At 43.4% G+C, this 21,619-nt stretch overlaps 1 protein-coding gene across 1 annotated transcript in view; it reads left to right on the forward strand.

Annotated features, from left to right (window-relative positions):
• LOC144604345 (AP-1 complex subunit gamma-1-like) overlaps positions 1-21,619 on the forward strand; it is an 88,997-nt gene that overhangs the window by 56,562 nt on the left and 10,816 nt on the right. The window contains exons 12-21 of the mRNA XM_078418610.1: positions 1,831-1,971; positions 5,306-5,360; positions 5,468-5,590; positions 6,157-6,246; positions 7,651-7,778; positions 14,375-14,479; positions 15,077-15,212; positions 15,564-15,684; positions 18,996-19,091; positions 21,020-21,180. Coding sequence (XP_078274736.1) covers positions 1,831-1,971; positions 5,306-5,360; positions 5,468-5,590; positions 6,157-6,246; positions 7,651-7,778; positions 14,375-14,479; positions 15,077-15,212; positions 15,564-15,684; positions 18,996-19,091; positions 21,020-21,180 — 1,156 coding nt within the window. The remainder of the gene's footprint in view (positions 1-1,830; positions 1,972-5,305; positions 5,361-5,467; positions 5,591-6,156; positions 6,247-7,650; positions 7,779-14,374; positions 14,480-15,076; positions 15,213-15,563; positions 15,685-18,995; positions 19,092-21,019; positions 21,181-21,619) is intronic.

Genomic DNA, 21,619 nt, shown 5'->3' on the forward strand with positions numbered 1-21,619 from the left:
CAAATAATACTAAAAATAATTCTGTATAGTTGCCCAGCAAGTCCACTTTCAAAGTTAAATCAGTTTAGAAAAAATTGCCAGCTGTCTAATTTAGTGAAAAGGCAGGTATTAGTGGAATAATGAAGTGGTAATAGATAAGTGCATTGGGGTTAGAGCCTTTTGGAAACATAGAAAAATAGGTGCAGGGGTAGGCCATTCATCCCTTTGATGGCTGATCATCTAAAATCAGTACCCCATTCCTGCTTTTTTTTCCCCATGTACCTTGATTCCTTTAGCTCCAAGAGCTAAATCTAACTCTCGAAAACATTCAGTGAATTGGCCTCCACTGTCTTCTGTGGCAAAGAATTCCACAGATTCACAACACTCTGGGTGACATTTTTTTTCCTCATCTCAGTCCTAAATGGCCTACCCCTGTGACCCCTGGTTCTGGATTCCCCCAACATTGGGAACATTTTTCCTGCATCTAGCCTGTCCAATTCTTTACGAATTTTATGTTTCTATAAGATCCCCTCTCATCCTTCTAAATTCCGGTGAATTCAAGCCCAGTCGACCCATTCTTTCATCATATGTCAGACCTGCCATCCTGGGAATTAACCTGGTGAACCTATGCTGCACTCCCTCAATAGCAATAATGTCCTTCCTCAAATTAGGAGACCAAAACTGCACACAGTACTCCAGGTGCGGACTCATCAGGGCTCTGTACAACTGCAATAGGACCTCCTTGCTCCTATACTCAAATCCGCTCGCAATGAAGGCCAACATACCATTAGCTTTCTTCACTGCCTGCTGTACCTGCATGCTTACTTTCAGTGACTGATGTACAAGCACACCCAGGTCTCGTTGCACCTCCCCTTTTCCTAACCTGACACCATTCAGATTATAATTGCCTTCCTGTTCTTGCCACCAAATTGGATAACCTCGCATTTATCTCTTTACCTCGCTACCGCTGAGTTGATTCATCCTTAAAATGGTAAAAGCTAACTACACATTATCATCATATGTATCCAGTCCATTGAAGATTCAAATGTTAACATGTGGGATTTGTTTAGACTATTTCTATCCTGCTTTTTCAAAACCAATGATGCTAGACCCAAGATTTTTTATCAAATACTAGACCAAGTGGACCCGTTGGCCCAAACCTCTCCTACATTGGTGCAGCACCCTGTCCTCTCCCCTCTCTCCTCAACTCCCCTCTCCCTTCTCCCCCACTCCCCCTCCCTCCCTGCTCCCCTCCTTTTAAACTTTTAAATGTGAATAACTTTGAAAATATAACACCGATTTCAATAAAACTACTTGCATTATCGCTAAAGTGACAATGGTGAGTAAGGTGGGCCTAATATTGTTGCGCTATCGTGTACCGTTTTGGATGAAGTTCAGCCACAAACAAGATAACAAACGAGAGTTTTTGTATATAGATGAGGTGACATTGGCAGCATCATGCCAACCTTCAAGCATCCTACATACCGTCATTTGCATTTTCAGAACAAGCATCATTGAGATAAAAAAGTGATTTGCTTTTGTAATTGTTACCAAGTGAGTACCATATTCCAAAAGCAGCTCATGTCATTGTTAATTGTTTAATTGTGCTGACTGCTTTTCACATGATCAGTTCTGAAAATGTAGTGAACTTGTAATTGGGGAAACACGAGCATTTTATGGTAAAGGAAATGATACTGGAGGCCCATGTGCTTTCTGCTTTCACTTCTGTTTTTGTAATTTAATAATTGTTAAATTCTGAATCCTAATTTCAGACATTCTGAATTGAGGTTATGCTAACTATTGGTGCTAATCAGATTTTCATGCAAGTCTTTTGCCCTTTGTCACAAATAGACGTGCAATGGATTTGTGCTTTGCCCTGGTTAATGGCAGCAATGTCCGAGGAATGATGAAAGAATTACTCTATTTTCTGGACCACTGTGACCCAGAGTTTAAGGCGGACTGTGCTTCAGGAATATTCCTCGCAGCAGAAAAGTAAGTGAGGAATTCAACCGAACCTAATCTTTGAATTCACTGGGATGTCACTGGTGGAGTCCCTTTGCGTTTTGAAAATGCCATTCTTGCTTTTGCGTTTATGTCTGCCTATATTATACCCCTGCTATGGGGGTTGAAGCTATATAAGAGCCAATCTTAGTTTGTTCTTAGACTATGTTTCATTCACATGCTTAAGCTTGTGCACAACAACTGCACAATTTTCTGGTTTTAAATTATTTGATGGTGGTCTTTATCTCGTATTTCCTACAACAGTCACAATAATGTTGTTTGAATTGAGCAGCGAACTTCCTGTTCAGTACAAAATCAACCTGCCGCGTTCCTTCTCTCCCGAGATGCTGCCTGACCTGCTGAGTTACTCCGGCGTTTTGTGAATAAATCGATTTGTACCAACATCTGCAGTTATTTTCTTATACCAAATATGGGGTACTTGTTCAAAGGCAGGCAGAGGATCACAAATAACTTCAAATGGCTCTGACTCCCCCAGCGATCCTTCCCATGCAGTGGTCCAACTATCGAGCTATTTGCAACCTGATCCCTCAACATTGTCATAGAAAGATGTTGTTCCCAGTCCAATGATCTTCCAGGGCCTATTGAATGTCTTCCCATTCCTGAAGCTCAAATGCATGGTGTTGTTCCTGGGATGAGTATGAGGTCAACACCAAGATGCAATGGCTCTTTGACTATTATCGTTATTTCTAGTTCCTGAAACTATCTAAGAGACCTCCTAAACCCAGTTGCAAAACAGGGTAGAAATATGGACAGATTTTTAGATGCTTTCTGTACATTTTTGCAACAAAATGGTAATTTGTAGAAAGTATGATCTATTAATGTAAAAATGCAGAATGTAATTTCTGTTAATGCTCATGCTTCAAATGCAAGGCCAAAATGTAGGCTTTAAAATATTGTGAATTAATATGCAATTGTGCCCAATGTCTGGCAACTACAATTCCCTCCATAATTAACAGTTGAAACGTTGCACATAGGTGTTGGTAACAAACTGAGGTTGAATAGGAGCACGAAACCTGTAATAGGAAATATAGAGTAAGGAGGACAGAGTTTGCTATTTTATAGGTCTTGCTATTAAAATATGGAATTATTGTTTTCTAATTTGCTACAGTCAGTGTTGAATTGCTGTCAAGTCTTGGTGCAGGCCTGAGTTTCTCTTATTTAGGTGACTGCTGATGGTTATGTGAGATAATTTAACCATGTTTTAATACAATCTTGCACCTACAAGATGTTTCTTCTGCTATGTGTATTTATTAGACACTATGCAATTGGTAGGTATCAGCTGTAGAAGTTGACCACATAAAATGCGGAGCTAAATCACGATGATACAACTGAATCTGTTGGTACAGAGAAGAATTTTCCAATCCATCAGTCTTTCCCTTAAGTATTATTGAATGTTGAAAGCCTGTATTAAATAGAATTTGGCTGTTTAGAAGATAGCTGCTTACAAAAGCATTGGGTTTTTTTTGCATCCGTCTTAAGTGTAGCGACGACATTTTATGTTTTGCCAAAACTTGTGTTCTGATTGCCAAGGCCTGCTGGAGCTATTGGTTGCTAACTAGTTTAACTCCCCTTACCATTCCATACCAATCTTTCGTTCCGCATCTTCCATTGCTAGAGTGAGGCCACCCGCAAACCAGACGAACAGTGCGTTGTATTCCACTTCGATAGCTAAAACCAATTGTATGAACATCTCCAATTGCAAGTTAAACCTCCAACGTGGTGCATGCACCATTTTCTCACCATCTTCTGTCACCCTGCTTCTTTCCCCTCTTCCGAATGCTCATCTCCCCTCCCCGAGTCCAATATTTCCCTCTCTCCGGCTTTACATTTCACTCCTGATCTTTCCTTATCTGACCCCCATTTTGTCTCCTCTATCTCTAGTCTTTATCTCCACCCATCTGCCAATCAACCCCCCCCTCACCTGTATTTGCCTTTCACTTGCTCTGCTTTCCCCATCCCCACCTTGTTTCCAGCTTTCTCTCTTCTCTCCCTACCCCTCCCCATATCTTTCAGTCTGAAGAAGGGTCCCAACTTGAAACGTTGTCTGTCCATTGCCTTCACAGGTGCTGCCTGGCCTCTGAGTTCCACCAGTACTTTAATTTCTGTTCAAGATTCTAGCAACTACAGTTTCTTGTGGTTCCATTTTACAGGAAAAGGTCGCTTGCCCACCAAATTACATGGATTATTGCCTAATAGGATGAGATAAAGTCATCATGGATGGCGAACTGTTTACCCATAAACACACATAGCACAAGGGAATACCGGAATCATGCAGAGCAGGTTTTTTTTAAAACATGTTCACACTCTGCGGTGGTTTACTCTACATTTCATTCCACAATATATTTCAGATGTATTAATGGCCAGCAACTGTTTGAACTTGGATCCAGTGACTCAAAGATTTAGAGGGGGCAAACTTTTTTGAGGTGTATCCAGGAGAGCATTTGACAGTATGTGGATAGACCAAAGGAGTGTCAGGAGGGGATCATTTCGGTAATGGTGACTATAACTCTATACTTCAGTGGTTATGGTAAAAGATGATCTTGTGATGATGTATAAGATCGTCAAAGGGGTTCTGCTAAAAGCAGAGGTTGTCTGCTAAAAGGCTGTTTCTTCTGCAAGGTCATAAGTGATAGGAGTAGAATTAGGCCATTCGCCCCTTCAAGTCTACTCCGCCATTCAATCATGGCTGATCTATCTCTCCCTCCTAGCCCCATTGTCCTGCCTTCTCCCCATAACCTCTGTCTCTAGACTACATAAGTCTCTGGAGCAAATGAACTGAATTTTTCTGCATGACCCTGTTTACTTCAAAATGGTGTGTAGGTGCTCCTCAGCTTACGATGTGGTTCCATTCCGAGAAACCCATCGGAAACCGATAATATCATAAGTCGAAATGCATTGCATACACGTGATCACGTGGCCGGAGGCGAGCTACGGGTCGCAGCCGTTTGCACCATCGCAAAGTCGGAATATTGCAAATTGAAGCATCGTAAGCCGGGGAGAACCTGTATCTATCTCAGGAACTCTGCCTCAAGCCAGGGGCCTGCCACTTTGAATTGGAATGAGAAATTTCTGCTATGCAGATTTCTGCAAGTCTTTGGAATGACCTGGTTGAAGAGGACTATAGGTGCTTGGTCATTGAATGTACACAAAGCAAAGATCACTACGTTTTTGAACATTGATTATGGGAATTAAGTGAAAAAGTGGATGAAATATGCAGCTCCATCTTGACATTGAATAGCAAAGGAGCTTCTGTTTAGCTTACACAAGCGATTACATTTTTATTTTGTAAAAATGTCTTTTCTAGATACGCTCCAAACAAACGATGGCACATTGACACCATCATGAGAGTTCTCACCACAGTATGTATTACTTCCAGACAAACGCCTCTGATATCTGGTCTTTAGAGTTGTTAGAACGTTCGAGGGCAGGTTCCAGTGCTGCAGTGTTTTATTGTCCTTCTCAATAGGCTGGAAGTTATGTTCGAGATGACTCGGTGCCTCTGTTGATTCAGCTCATCAGTAATGCAAACTCTCTTCATGCATACATTGTGCAGAAGCTCCATCAGGCCATTCGTGTGGATATTTCACAGGCGAGTAGCAAAATGTATTGCTTAATTTGTTAAATATAAATGTTGCTTGCATCTTCATAATAAGTATTTGGCATTTGATACATTACGCTGTATTTTACTCCATTTAAATTTTTTATATTAAACCATCCATAATAATATTATGGGCAGAATCCAGCCTGATTCTATTTTCCAGCTCTTATTCCATATCCTTGTTGGCCAAAGCAATAGTCATGGCCAAATTCAATTTAACTTGTCACCTCTGCCTTAGCTTTTATTTTGAAGATTGTCTTGTGTCTTAGTCTTCCCAATTTGATTAATAGCAGAACTGGAAACATCTGGCTAGCTAATATTTCAGGCTGATGAGAATTTATTGAAAGATGTATTGGAGTGACATTCTTTGTTAAAGTTGAAACAATCCATTGTTCTTTTTCTGCCTTCTATGTATGTATGTGTTTCATCCTCCAGATCTTTCTCCCATTCTACCAACCCCTCTTTGTCTTATTGCATAACCAAATTATCCAAATTTGCCTGAATATAATCTGATCCGCAGTTGATTTGTCTGATGTGGGTGTATATTTTTCTTGCAGCAACCTCTCGTGCAAGTTGCAGTGTGGTGTGTTGGAGAATATGGGGATCTTCTTCTGTCGGGGGAGTTTGAGGAGGAAACACCAGTTCAGGTGCAAACGCATTTTCTAGAGTACAATAATATTATACACCTGGAAAGACGTGACATTTCCTGATGAAATAAATTGAAGTCTCGAGCAAATGAACGGAATTTTTCTGCGTGATCCTGTTTACTTCAATACTTGTGTGTCAACTCTATTGTGCCTCATTTAGTTTATGCAAAGATTCAAGATTCAAGATTCAAGATATCTTTATTTGTCATCCTTTTGGACGAAATTTAGTCACCCACAGTCCAATAATAAAAGCAATAAAACAAACAAATTACACAACCCCACCCAACGCACAAAAAAAAGAAACATCCATCACAGTGAGTCTCCTCCAGTCCCCTCCTCACTGTGATGGAAGGCCAGAATGTCTTTTCCCTTCCCCCGCCGTCTTCTCCCGCGGTCAGGCTGGTGTCGTTGCCACGTTCCAGGCCGCGCCGGCCGGTGGAAGGTCCGCAGCGGGCCGACCCCAGCCCCGCGATCCGGGGCGGGCAAACACGCTGCCGCTGTTGCTGCACGTCTGGGCGGTCGTGGCTCCCGACATTGAAGCCCACGTCAAGCAGAGAAAAATCCCGCGGCCTTTTTCAGGCCGCGCCGGATGGTGAAATGTCCGCGGCGGGCCGACCCAAGCCCCGCGATCCGGGGCGGGCGAACACGCTGCCGTTGCCGGAGCTCCCGATGTCGGCATCCACGCGGCCCGAGCCGAAGGCGAGTCGCAGCCGCTCCCGCAGCCTCCGAGGACGGCCGGCTCCGCTGATGGTGAGTCCGGTCCGCGGGCTCTGCGAACCGGAGCCCTGGAGGCCGCCAGCTCCAGGAGTTGGGCCGATGGTAGGCCGCAGCAGGAACGGAGACAACACCCAGAAAACAAAGGTCGGGTCTCCGTTCGGAAGGGACACATATTACAATTTTACAGTTCCCCCCCTCCCCCCCACATACACACATAGTACATAAACACAAAAACACGACATCACATCTACAATTAAGACAAAAAAAACAACAAAACACAGAGACAAACGGACCGCAGGTAAGCCGCAGCTGCTAGGGCAGCGCCGCCATTTTGGGTAAAGCGTTTTAAAAGTTGGATGCTGTTAGTCTTGCTGTTGTCATCTTTTGCAACTGAGTACTGACGCTGAGTTGCCTCCAGCATTTGTCTGACCTAATGAACTTCTGTACAACCAAAATCTAACCATGTGGGTCTACAATGTCCTGATTGTTCACGAGACTCCAGTCATCAACGTGTTTAACTCGCGTAGAATTGTCCAGCGACCCATCAGTTACTGTTTTTAATTTCGATGTATGAAATTGTAAATATTAAATTGCAAAATATTCTTTAAAAAAGTAAGTTGGATTTTAATAACTTGTGCTTGATTAAATATGAAAGGTAGAATTATGTTGATGCATTTTTACCTATAGGTTACAGAAGATGAGGTGTTGGATGTTTTGGAAAAGATTCTGCACTCCACTCTCTCGGCACTTGCAACCCGTGAATATGCACTAACTGCCATTATGAAGCTTAGCACACGACTGCAGAGCAGCACAAAGTAAGTGGAAACTGTGTTATCTTTCCACCTCAAATATTAATTAGCTGGTTCCCTTTAAACAAAAGCAATTCTCCAAATAGTGTTATGGCTGAGTGGTGAGCATCAGAGCATGTATCCGATAAGTCATAGATCTCTTCTGAGAAGTTTATTTTTCACAAGGGAAAGAGCGCCAAAAGGAAGTAGTAGTCAATTTGAAAAGTCCGGGAGCAGAGCAAGGACGCCCGTTGGCTGAGCAGTAAAGTAAGTGCTAATCACAGTTCAACAGGCAGTTTAAGTGAGAAGTCAGGTAAATTGGACAATCAGGCAATTTAAATTGGTGATATAAGCAAGGCTCACAAAAGGGTGCAGCCCAGTGAGGGAAGTGCCCAGTGAGAAAAGTGCGAGTCTTCGGCGAGGAGGCTGAGGTGAGGAGGATACCATTGTTTTAAGCCAGAGCTGGTTATAGGCACAAGGTGATGGCGGAAAAGTTGGTGCGGTGTGTTTCCTGCAGGATGTGGGAAGACAGGGACGTCGCGGGAGCTTCTGGGAGCTACACCTGCAAGAACTGTGTCCAGGTGCAGCTCCTGAATGGACGTGTGGTGGAGTTGGAGAGGCAGTTGGATGACCTCAGGGCCATCCGGGAATGCGAGAGTTTCCTCGACAGGACCTATTGTGAGGCTGTCACGCCAAGGGTCCAGGTCGAGCGAAGGTGGGAGACTGTTTCCGGGGGGAGTGGACGTGGACTACAGGAGACCCCAGTGGCTGTGCCTATTGCAAATAGGTATACCCTCTTGGGAACTGTCGGGGCAGAAGACGTTTCCAGTCCGAGTGGCGGACCTGTTGGCAAGGATACACGACAGGGGAGACCGAAGTCTGGAAGAACCGTAGTGGCTCGGTGACTCCATAGTCCGAGGGACGGATAGAAGATTCTGTGGCAGCAGGAGGGACTTGAGGATGGTCTGTTGCCTCCCTGGTGCCAGGGTTCAACACATCACAGACCGGCTTCAGAAAATCCTAGCGAGGGAAGGCGATCAACCTGAAGTCGTTGTGCACGTGGGCACGAATGACGTCGGGCGGAAGAGGAAGGAGGTGCTACAGCGGGAGTTTAGAGAGTTGGGAAAAACGCTGAGAAGTAGGACGTCGAAGGTAGTTATCTCTGGACTGCTACCGGTACCTCGTGCTGGTGAGGCCAGGAACAGAGAGATAGAGGGTATGAATTTATGGCTGAGGGACTGGTGCAGAGAGCAGGGATTTAGATTTCTGGACCACTGGGATCTCTTCTGGGCTAGGGGTGACTTGTACAAAAGGGACGGGTTGCATCTTAACAGCAGGGGGACAAACATTCTGGCAGGCAGGTTTGCTAGTGTGACACCTGTGGCTTTAAACTAAGTAGTGGGGGGGAGGGGTTAACAAATTGTGAATATGAAGATGAGGTAAAAGGGAATACAGGAGATATTGCAAAAGACTCTCGGAAGAATGGGAACAGAAGTTCTAGAGCGGAAAAGAAATTAAGGGCAGGGCCAATTGTGAACGATGTGAGAGGGGAGGTAAATACAGAAGTTAAAGTGTTGTACTTAAATGCGCGTAGTATAAAAAATAAAGTGGATGAGCTTGAGGCTCAGTTAGTCATGGGCAAGTATGATGTTGTAGGGATCACTGAGACATGGCTACAAGAGGACCAGGGCTGGGAACTGAATATTCAGGGGTACACAACGTATAGAAAAGACAGACAGGTGGGCAGAGGGGGTGGGGTTGCTCTGATGGTAAGGAATGATATTCATTCCCTTGCAAGGGGTGACATAGAATCAGGAGATGTTGAATCAGTATGGATAGAAATGAGAAATTGTAAGGGTAAAAAGACCCTAATGGGAGTTATCTATAGGCCCCCAAACAGTAGCCTCGACATAGGGTGCAAGTTGAATCAGGAGATAAAATTGGCGTGTCAAAAATGTAATGCTACGGTGGTTATGGGAGATTTCAACATGCAGGTAGACTGGGAAAATCAGGTTGGAAATGGACCCCAGGAAAGAGAGTTTGTAGAGTGCCTTCGAGATGGATTCTTAGAACAGCTTGTACTGGAGCCTACCAGGGAGAAGGCAATTCTGGATTTAGTGTTGTGTAATGATCCTGATCTGATAAGGGGACTAGAGGTAAAAGAGCCATTAGGAGGCAGTGATCACAACATGATAAGTTTTACTCTGCAAATGGAAAGGCAGAAGGGAAAATCGGAAGTGTCGGTATTACAGTATAGCAAAGGGGATTACAGAGGCATGAGGCGGGAGCTGGCCAAAATTGATTGGAAGGAGGCCCTAGCAGGGAAGACTGTGGAACAGCAATGGCAGGTATTCCTGGGAATAATGCAGAGGTTGCAGGATCAATTTATTCCAAAGAGGTGGAAAGACTCTAAGGGGAGTAAGAGACACCTGTGGCTGACAAGGGAAGTCAGGGACAGCATAAAAATTAAGGAGAGGAAGTATAACATAGCAAAGAAGAGTGGGAAGACAGAGGATTGGGACTCTTTTAAAGAGCAACAAAAGTTAACTAAAAAGGCAATACGAGGAGAAAAGATGAGGTACGAGGGTAAACTAGCCAATAATATAAAGGAGGATAGCAAAAGTTTTTTTAGGTACGTGAAGAGGAAAAAAATAGTCAAGGCAAATGTGGGTCCCTTGAAGACAGAAGCAGGGGAATTTATTATGGGGAACAAAGAAATGGCAGACGAGTTAAACCGTTACTTTGGATCTGTCTTCACTGAGGAAGATACACACAATCTCCCAAATGTTCTAGGGGCTGGAGAACCTAGGGTGATGGAGGAACTGAAGGAAATCCACATTAGGCAGGAAATGGTTTTGGGTAGACTGATGGGACTGAAGGCTGATAAATCCCCAGGGCCTGATGGTCTGCATCCCAGAGTACTTAAGGAGGTGGCTCTAGAAATAGTGGAAGCATTGGAGATCATTTTTCAATGTTCTATAGATTCAGGATCAGTTCCTGTGGATTGGAGAATAGCAAATGTTATCCCACTTTTTAAGAAAGGAGGGAGAGAGAAAACGGGTAATTATAGACCAGTTAGTCTGACATCAGTGGTGGGGAAAATGCTGGAGTCAATTATAAAAGACGAAATTGCTGAGCATTTGGATAGCAGTAACGGGATCGTTCCGAGTCAGCATGGATTTACGAAGGGGAAATCATGCTTGACAAATCTACTGGAATTTTTTGAGGATGTAACTAGGAAAATTGACAAGGGAGAGTCAGTGGATGTGGTGTACCTCGACTTTCAGAAAGCCTTCGACAAGGTCCCACATAGGAGATTAGTGGGCAAAATTAGGGCACATGGTATTGGGGGTAGGGTACTGACATGGATAGAAAATTGGTTAACAGACAGAAAGCAAAGAGTGGGGATAAATGGGTCCCTTTCGGAATGGCAGGCAGTGACCAGTGGGGTACCGCAAGGTTCGGTGCTGGGACCCCAGCTATTTACGATATACATTAATGACTTAGACGAAGGGATTAAAAGTACCATTAGCAAATTTGCAGATGATACTAAGTTGGGGGGTAGTGTGAATTGTGAGGAAGATGCAATAAGGCTGCAGGGTGACCTGGACAGGTTGTGTGAGTGGGCGGATACATGGCAGATGCAGTTTAATGTAGATAAGTGTGAGGTTATTCACTTTGGAAGTAAGAATAGAAAGGCAGATTATTATCTGAATGGTGTCAAGTTAGGAGGAGGGGGAGTTCAACGAGATCTGGGTGTCCTAGTGCATCAGTCAATGAAAGGAAGCATGCAGGTTCAGCAGGCAGTGAAGAAAGCCAATGGAATGTTGGCCTTCGTAACAAGAGGAGTTGAGTATAGGAGCAAAGAGGTCCTTCTACAGTTGTACCGGGCCCTGGTGAGACCGCACCTGGAGTACTGTGTGCAGTTTTGGTCTCCAAATTTGAGGAAGGATATTCTTGCTATGGAGGGCGTGCAGCGTAGGTTCACTAGATTAATTCCCGGAATGGCGGGACTGTCGTATGTTGAAAGGCTGGAGCGATTGGGCTTGTATACACTGGAATTTAGAAGGATGAGGGGGGATCTTATTGAAACATATAAGATAATTAGGGGATTGGACACATTAGAGGCAGATAACATGTTCCCAATGTTGGGGGAGTCCAGAACAAGGGGCCACAGTTTGAGAATAAGGGGTAGGCCATTTAGAACGGAGATGAGGAAGAACTTTTTCAGTCAGAGGGTGGTGAAGGTGTGGAATTCTCTGCCTCAGAAGGCAGTGGAGGCCAGTTCGTTGGATGCTTTCAAGAGAGAGCTGGATAGAGCTCTTAAGGATAGCGGAGTGAGGGGGTATGGGGAGAAGGCAGGAACGGGGTACTGATTGATAGTGATCAGCCATGATCGCATTGAATGGCGGTGCTGGCTCGAAGGGCTGAATGGCCTACTCCTGCACCTATTGTCTATTGTCTATTGTCTATTGTCTAGTCACAAAATGCTCATACTTTTGAAGTAATTTTTATAACTGAGTAATGCAATTCTTGAGTAAATTCATACATCATTAATTTTTACTTCAATGTGCTTCAATGACATTCTCCATGCAAGGCAAGGTCATGAATCTTGCTGCAAACTGTTCACTTTTATTGACTTGTTCTTTACGGCAGCTGTGATGTCGTCTGTAGATTGTGTGGGTCATCACATAATTCGTAGATTAGACTAGACTTTTACCATTGAGAGACCCACACATTAAGATCTTATCTACTTTGACTTTTTGGGGGAAATAGCCTGCTTACTTAGCTGTTTATCAATATTCTACATAGTTGATCATCTGATCTGACCACTACATAAAGTAGTTCTAAAAATAAATGAGGCCCAAATGCAGCAGCATTCAGCCATTCATTGACGAGGCAAGTAAAATGTTCTGGCCTGGCACTTGTGATGATTGCCAACAAGAGAGAGTCCAGCAACCTTCTCTCGACATTCAGTGGTCTCATCATTGCCGAATCATCAACATCCAGGGCCACTGTTGATCTCAAATTTAAGTGAGCTGACCACATTTTGTGGCTGCAGGAGAGATTGAATAGTGAATGACATGGTGGCGCAGCTGGTAAAGCTACTGCCTCACAGCACCAAAGATCCAGGCTTGATCCTGACCTCGGGTGCTGTCTGTGTGGAGTTTGCACGTTCGCCTTGTGACAGCGTGGGTTTCCTCCGGTTTTCTCCCACATCCCAAAGAGTTTGATTGGCCTCTGGAAAATTGCCTCTAGTGTGTCCGAAGTGGATGAGAAAGTGGGATAACATAGAACTAGTATGAAAGGGTAATCGATGGCTGGTGGGTCTCGGAGGGCCGAAGGATCAGTTTCAAAGTGTAAAACTTTTGTCTTGCAACTCGAAAGATCAGTTTTACAGCTCATCACCACTGGCTCGTACCGTTATTGAAAAGTAACTAAAAGAAGTCGAGTGACAATAAAGGCTAGTCTATTAGTTTTCCATAAATATGAGAAAAAGTTGTGAATTACAATTTAAACAATCTGCGTGGAATTAAAGTAACTAAATTCAATCTCCGGGTCCATAGAATCATTAAGCACCGAAAGGGGGCCCTTTTAGCTCATCTTGTGAATACAGACTGTCCTGTTTTGTCTACGCCAATCCCATTTGCCTACATTAAGGCTGTATATCTCCACATATTTCCTATTCAAATATTGCTCCAAATGCCTTTTAATGTTGTAATTCTAAGTGGCTCTACCACCACCTCAGGCAGCAGGTGACAGCACCATTGTGATGGCCACCAGAGGGCAAAAAGGAGCATGAGATAGCTGTGGCGGATAAAGGTTAAAAAAATAATCCAAATGGATTCTACAAGTATATTAAGGGCAAAAGAGTAACGAAGGAGAAAATAGTGCTCCTCCAGTCCGAAGAAGGGTCTTGACCCGAAACGTCACCCATTCCTTCTCCCCAGAGATGCTGCCTGGTCCCGCTGAGTTACTCCAGCACTTTGTGTCTATCTTTGGTTTAACCTGGCATGCAGTTCCTGCCTACACAGCATCCTGGTAAACCTCTTCTGCAGCCTCTCACGTCTCCAATCCTTCCTTTTAATCCAGCTACAATAACTGCAGATAAATCTCCAAACGTCGCCTGACATTATAGCTGCAACATGACTTCCTGACTTTTATACTCGATGCCTAAACTGATGCAAGCAAGCATGCCTTCACACCAACTGTATCATCCAATCTACTTGAGTTGCCGCTTTCAAGGAGCTATGGACTTGTACTCCAAGATCCCTTTGTACGTCAATGCTCCTAAGCCCCTGTAATTTACTGAATACTTTCCCATTTTGTCCTCATCTGAATCATTTGTATGTAGTCCCAGCATTGACCCTGCAGAACACAAGTCACAGACCTGCAGTCAGAGAAATACCCCTTCGCCACTACCCTCTGTCTTATGACAAAGTCAATTGTGAATCCAGTCTGCTGTAGATCCCATGTGTCGTAATCTTCTGGATCACCCTACCAGAGGGACTTTGTCAAATGCCTCTCTAAACACCACTAAAGATATAACTACTTTGGATAGTTTCTTCTGTTCACTTTTACTTGTCGGAGGATGTTTCACTTCAACTTGTGATTGTTTGCAGCCGCATCAGAAAGGCAGTTTCCATCTATGGAAGCAGCTTGGACGTGGAGCTTCAACAGCGAGCCGTGGAGTACAGTGCACTCTTCATGAGATTCGACCACATGAGGTAAATGAGGCTGCATTGTGCATTTATGGAAATGAAACACAAATATTTATTCCCATCGTTCTTTGTGGTCTTTCCTCCCAGCCTCGGATCTGGGAAAATGTCTTGAACCTCTATTATTGTGTTGACTGGTTTTGATGGAGTTTTGCTAGCAGTTGTCCGCTCATGCTATGAGTGAAGTCGAATGACCCACCTCATCTTTCTTTGCCTCCTGGCTATCTTTTGGTACTAGACATCCCTGAGCATTTCACCTGGGCTCTGGCAGTGAGCATCCAACTTAGTTTGTTGTAGGAGATTGCCCAGTAATACTGATTGGGTATACTGATCAGTCTTTGTGACTGTAGTAAGGGTACTTGAATTATTCTCATCTTCATTAGGTTAAAGAAAGGAACATTCCTTAAAGGATAGAAGTAGGGTCTTTGGCTCTCAGGCAGAGAATTGTATATTTTTGATAAGCAGCTGGGTAACAGATTACCATGGGTAGATGGGATTGATGGAATTACGTTTATGTACTGATCAGCCACGATCTGATTCAGTTGCACAGCTGCAATGACGGCCTTCTAATGCTTATAGTTAATATGAATCTTGTGCTGTTTGTAGACCAGCTTTACTAGAGCGAATGCCTCTCATTCAGAAGACTGGTACCAATGGACCTATGAATGCTACGATTAATGGTGATGACAAGGACGAAGGGGGGAGCTTACCAGCACAAGAGCAGCTATCCCAGCAAGCCCAGGTATGACGATTATACCAGTGCTTTCAACTCTGTGAAATGCAGAAACTGCTACCTTTTTGAAGTAAGAATTGAAGTAAGAATATTCAGTTCCACATATGCCAACCTCTCTTTGATTCTCCTGAAGACTCATCTTCTGAAAATCTCAGTTACTATCTGAAAATGTTGCACCCCTTGCACGCGTATCTGGAGTCCACACACCCTCAATGAGCTGTGTACTCACACCTGGAATGTACACATGGTCCCAACACAGCCGCTGCAGTCAAGAGTTGAGAATATGCCTGGTTCATTTGATTACATTGTACCTTAGGTGGGCTAAATTCATGTATTTTACACCACAGTATTTTGTTTCAGGTTAACAATTTGTTGGATCTGCTGGATGACAGCAAGCCGACTGTATCACTGCCTGAAGCAAGCAAAGTACATCAAGCAAGGGGAGAGCTGCTAGATCTTTTAGATGGGTTGAACATGCCAGGTGAGCAAACATCTTTGTAGGGCAAGTGTCCATTTAATAATATACGTGCTAAATAAATGTAAGATTTTCCTTTCATGTATGAGTATAAGAAAATAACTGCAGATGCTGGTACAAATCGAAGGTATTTATTCACAAAATGCTGGAGTAACTCAGCAGGTAACATAGAAACATAGAAAATAGGTGCAGGAGTAGGCCATTCGGCCCTTTGAGCCTGCACCGCCATTCAATATGATCATGGCTGATCATCCAGCTCAGTAGCCTGTACCTGCCTTCTCTCCATACCCCCTGATCCCTTTAGCAAAAAGGGCCACATCTAACTCCCTCTTAAATATAGCCAATGAACTGGCCTCAACTACCTTTTGTGGCAGAGAATTCCACAGACTCACCACTCTCTGTGTGAAGAAATGTTTTCTCATCTCGGTCCTAAAAGACTTCCCCCTTATCCTTAAGCTGTGACCCCTGGTTCTGGACTCCCCCAACATCGGGAACAATCTTCCCGCATCTAGCCTCTCCAACCCCTTAAGAATTTTATATGTTTCTATAAGATTCCCCCCTCAGTCTTCTAAATTCCAGCGAGTACAAGCCCAGTCTATCCAGTCTTTCCTCATATGAAAGTCCCGCCATCCCAGGGATCAATCTGGTGAACCTTCTCTGTACTCCCTCTAAGGCAAGAACGTCTTTCCTCAGGTTAGGAGACCAAAACTGCACACAATACTCCAGGTGCGGTCTCACCAAGGCCCTGTACAACTGCAGCAGAACCTCCCTGCTCCTAAACTCAAATCCTCTTGCTATGAATGCCAACATACCATTCGCTTTCTTCACTGCCTGCTGCACCTGCATGCTTGCTTTCAATGACTGGTGCACCATGACACCCAGGTCACGTTGCATCTCCCCTTCCCCCAATCGGTCACCATTCAGGTAATACTCTGCTTTCCTGTTCTTGCCGCCAAAGTGGATAACCTCACATTTATCCACATTATATTGCATCTGCCATGCATTTGCCCACTCGCCTAATCTATCCAAGTCACTCTGCAGCCTCCTAGCATCCTCCTCGCAGCTAACACTGCCACCCAGCTTCGTGTCATCCGCAAACTTAGAGGTCAGGCAGCATCTCAGGAGAGAAGGAATGGGTGACGTTTCGGGTCGATATATGATCAAATGATTTGCAAGAATGAGTTTTGAAGGGTTTTTTTGAGGGAAAGAAAGGGAAAGAGAAGTAGAGTGAATTTAGTGAAAAATGCCAGCGATAAATGAACAGTTTAAGGGAGATTGTATCAACACATCCCACCTTTAATTGTACCCTTTTTCCTTGCTGATTGTCTGCTATGACCAGTCAAGGGATTCGCTCCAGCCACCTAGTGGTCACTCCATGAAACAGCAAGCTGTTTTCAAATACAAAGTGTAGTTTTGTTAATGCAAGCTAAAAAGACTGAAGGCAGTTTGTTACATTGTTTAATAGAGTAGCGTTGCACAAGTGTCGACCAAAGCAATTGCTTGTCAATTTTCATTGGCCTCCCATGGTGTAACTGGCAGCCTGTGTTCTTGAATAGGCAGTGGTGTCCGATTACTCTCCATTATAACTGAAACCCGTTATAAAGAGGTCCACAATAATGCGGGTAGGCTGTCTGTTTGGATTCTCCTGATGCAGGATCTCGACCTGAAACATTGACCATCTCTTTGCCCCATAGTAACTGCCAGACCTGCTGAATTTCTCCAGCAGTTTTATTTTTACATAAGAAATAACAGTTGGAGTTCCTTTCCCAATATACAATTGTAGCACAGTAGCATAACATCCTGACACTTTGGTAGCTTTTTTGGTTTCGGGAACACTTTAGCTATGTGGTCTCTCTTTATTGTGATAGGTATCACAAAATGCTGGAGTAACTCAGCAGGTCAGGTAGCATCTAGGAGAGAAGGAATGGGTGACGTTTCAGGTCAAGACCCTTCTTCCAGAGAAGGAATGAGTGACGTTTCTGGTCGAGACCCTTCTTCCTCGAGAAAGAATGGGTGACGATTTGGGTCGAGACCCTTCTTCCTAGAGAAGGAATGGGTGACGTTTCAGGTCGAGACCCTTCTAGAGAAGGAATGGGTGACGTTTCGAGTCGAGACCCCTCTTCGAGAGAAGGAATGGGTGATGTTTCGGGTCGAGACCCTTCTTCCTAGAAAAGGAATGGGTGACGTTTCGGGTCGAGACCCTTCTTCCTAGAGAAGGAATGCGTGACGTTTTGGGTCGAGACCCTTCTTCCAGAGAAGTTCTCCTTATTGTGATAGGTGAGCTTTGGTGTCTGCATGATGTTCGAGGAAAATAATTGCTCCCTCAAATGGAGTCATTGAGTGATACAGTGTGGAAACAGGCCCTTCGGCCCAATTCGCCCACAACGGCCAACAATGTCCCAGCTACCCTAGTGCCACTTGCCTGCACTTGGTCCAAAGCCCTCCAAACCTGTCCTATCCATGTACCTGTCTAACTGTTTCTTAAACAATGGGATAGTTCCAGCCTCAACTATCTCCTCTGGCAGCTTGTTCCATACACCCACCACCCTCTGTGAAAAAGTTACCCCTCGGATTCCTATTAAATCTTTTCCCCCTCACTTTGAACCTATGTCCTCAATTCCCCTACTCTGGGCAAAATACTCTGTGCATCTACCCGATCTATTCCTCTCATGATTTTGTATACCTCCATAAGATCACCCCTTAGCCTCCTCCAAGGAATAAAGTCCTAACCTGTCTAATTTCTCCCTGTAGCTCAGGGCCTGAGCTACATAACGAACAACATCAATACTCAATTCCGCAACTGATGAAGGCCGGCATACCAAGAGTCACCTTCACAACCCTATCTAACTGCGATGCCTCTTTCAGGGAATCATGTACTTGTACTCCGAGATCTCTCTGACCTACAACACTCCCAGGGCCCTATCGCCAACTTTGTAGGTCATGCCCTGGTTTGACTTTCTAAAATGCAACACATCACGCTTATCTGAATTAAAATACATTAGCTATTCCTCAGCCCACTTGCCCACTGATCAAGATCCTTTTGTAATTCTTGATAACCATCCTCAGTCTACGATTAGGCAACTAATTAGAGAATTCTTGATGTGTGCCATTATTTAATGCTTAACTAATCTGTCTAGGATGACGGTTCCATAACTTTAAATTTAATGTCGGAGAATACTGATTTTAAGAAAACACTCAGAAAATCAAACTGGATGCCTGAAGGATTATAAATGATTTTGTAGATTAAATTTTATAATAAAGATTTTAAAAAGTCAAATGTTTTAGTTTTACTCAGTCCAGTTTAAAATGTATTTCAGATTTGCAGTCATCAGGTCTGTCAGCTGGGCAGCCACAATTACTTCCTGATGGCATTGCTCCTCCCAATTTTCAGAATGCTTCCGGTTTAAAGCAAGGTAAGGTGTAATAAGTCCAATACTGGACCAACATGTACAAAAATAGAGCTTTGCCATCTTTTCCAACTTAGATGTGGTCTAAGCTCATTGTGACATTTCCATTTATTCTGAGACATTAAGATGCACAGATGATGTTGGAGTTATTTATTTCACAAAATGCTGGAGTAACTCAGCAGGTCAGGCAGCATCTCAGGAGAGAAGGAATGGGTGACGTTTCGGGTCGAGACCCTTCTTCAGACTGATGTCGGGGCGGGACAAAAGAAGGATATAGGTGGAGACAGGAAGATAGAGGGAGAACTGGGAAGGGGAGGGGAAGAGAGGGACAGAGGAACTATCTAAAGTTGGAGAAGCCGATGTTCATACCATATGGAATGGCTGTGAAAGAGCCACACGAGAGACTTGCCTTATTTATCGTTTTTAAAAAAACCCTGAATGAAGGTTTGGAAGCAAAGTGCTCTTAATAGCTTCTACGCATTACATGATTGAGCATTGCAAAATGAACTCTTAGGTAGACCATTTCATGAAGGAAATTGAAACCATGAGCTTTACAGCTCAATTGTCAATTTGTGTGAAGTTCACAATTTCCGAGCTGCGCTTCTGCAAGTAGCCTTGAGACTCCTAAACTGAAGCGAGAAGCAAGTGTAATGATATAACTATTTGGTTTTAGATTTAATGCTCAACAAAGTATAATTAATTTAACATTTCTGGTTAGGAGACCTGTAAATTTCATCTGATCCATGTAAGATTTTTTTTTTCTGGTGACAGAGGAAGAAACTTGAACTTGTAAATTAATTGGCTTGCTGGTATTGCAAAGCATTTTTTGGTAATAAGTCATAAAATTGGATTAATAGAGGAAAAGGCTTTCTGTACAACGTGTTATTTGAGAAGATAGACACACAAAAAGCTAGAGTAACTCAGTGGGTCAGACAGCATCTCTGGAGAAAAGGAAGAGGTGACATTTTGGGTCAAGACCCTTCAGACTTTTGAGAAATTGGGATGGGAAAAAAAAATAAACATGTAATATTGAGAGAAACCTAAAGATACTCTGATATTATGCTCATATAAAATTATCTGGTGCTGCTCATTTTCTAAACAGTTTTCTTTTAAAGGCATTTCATTGTTATGGTTTCTTAATCACAAATACTTTGGGTCTGTTTAATACTTTGAGTGTCTGCCTGGCTCACTGCTGGCACTCTTCACTGATTTGGAATGGGGGTTCATGCTCCCAACCAAACTTTGGCATGTTTGAGTTTTGACATTTCAGTGTGGCTCTAAGTGCTGCATTGTTGGAGGCACTGATCATCCAAATGAATCTGGCCTTGTTTTAAGGTTTCACCTGTGCAGGTGATAAGTTTTGAATTTTTTTTCAGTTGTTAGAGGTATCAAAACACGACTCGGTGTAGAAATTCCGATATCCTGGCCAACATTTCTCAATAATGCCAATAGGCCACAGGCTGAGTGCGCATCCACATTACAGAAACGCAGCAGTTAGAGCTGTTGCCAATTGCTCTGGTCACCCAGGTTTCATCCCCAGCTCAGGATGCTGTCAGTGTGGACTTTCTACAGTAAATTGTCCTTGGTGCAGCTGAGCTGCAGATGAATGGGGAATGGTTAATGGGCAAGTGAAAGCATGAGAATGAATAGTTTATAGGGAAATATGGGGGGGCAGGACTGATTGTTTTGAGCACCTAATTGACTTAATGGGCCAAATGACCTCTGTTGTAAGAAAATGTTCAAATCTGGACATCTGTGCTACCTTGCTGTCTCTATAATGACTTGCACTGAGTCTGTGGCTACTCTGATGGCCATTAAATAGAAATCATTTTCATTTTTAATGATATCTTTGGGATCCTGACAAAGCTATATCTAATTAGAAGTTCAAAGCTTTAGAATGTCTAAATTCAATTAAGGAATATTATTTGTTCCAGGTATTCCTTCCATCACGGCCTTCGATCAAAATGGGTTGAAAATAGAGTTTTCTTTTGAACGCTCCAAAGCAAACCCTAATATGCTGTTCATTACCCTGTGCGCATCAAATTCCACTGAGATGGATATGAGCAACTTTGTTTTGCAAGCTGCTGTACCAAAGGTGAGTTTTGGATAGGTTATCTATTGTTTAGGTGTTTAGTATTAAAAAATGGAAGTTGACACGTCAAGAGTTTTTTTTAAATCCCTGGATGGTGACTGACTTTGGGACTAGAAACTCTGCTGATATTGCTGCCAGTGTTATAATTCTGCCCTTCGTTAGGGTTAAGACCACCTACTTCATTTTTCTACTAAGCTTTGAATACAAATATTTCTTTAGTTTCTCCATCCTGTTAGGCCCTCTTACCGAACTTCCTGATCTAACTCCCTTGTTTTATAAATTGTTCCCTCTTCTTGGGTGCAGTTGCTGAGCTAGCAGTTTAGAAGCCTGGATTAACAGTTCAGAGAAGCAAATTCAAACCCATCACACCAGTTGTGGAATTTAAATTCAGTTCATTTAATATATTCTAAAATTAAATGTTATGGAAAGCTACTGAGTCTTG

Source organism: Rhinoraja longicauda, chromosome 22 (assembly GCF_053455715.1).
Source record: "Rhinoraja longicauda isolate Sanriku21f chromosome 22, sRhiLon1.1, whole genome shotgun sequence".
Taxonomy (NCBI): Eukaryota; Metazoa; Chordata; class Chondrichthyes; order Rajiformes; family Arhynchobatidae; genus Rhinoraja; species Rhinoraja longicauda.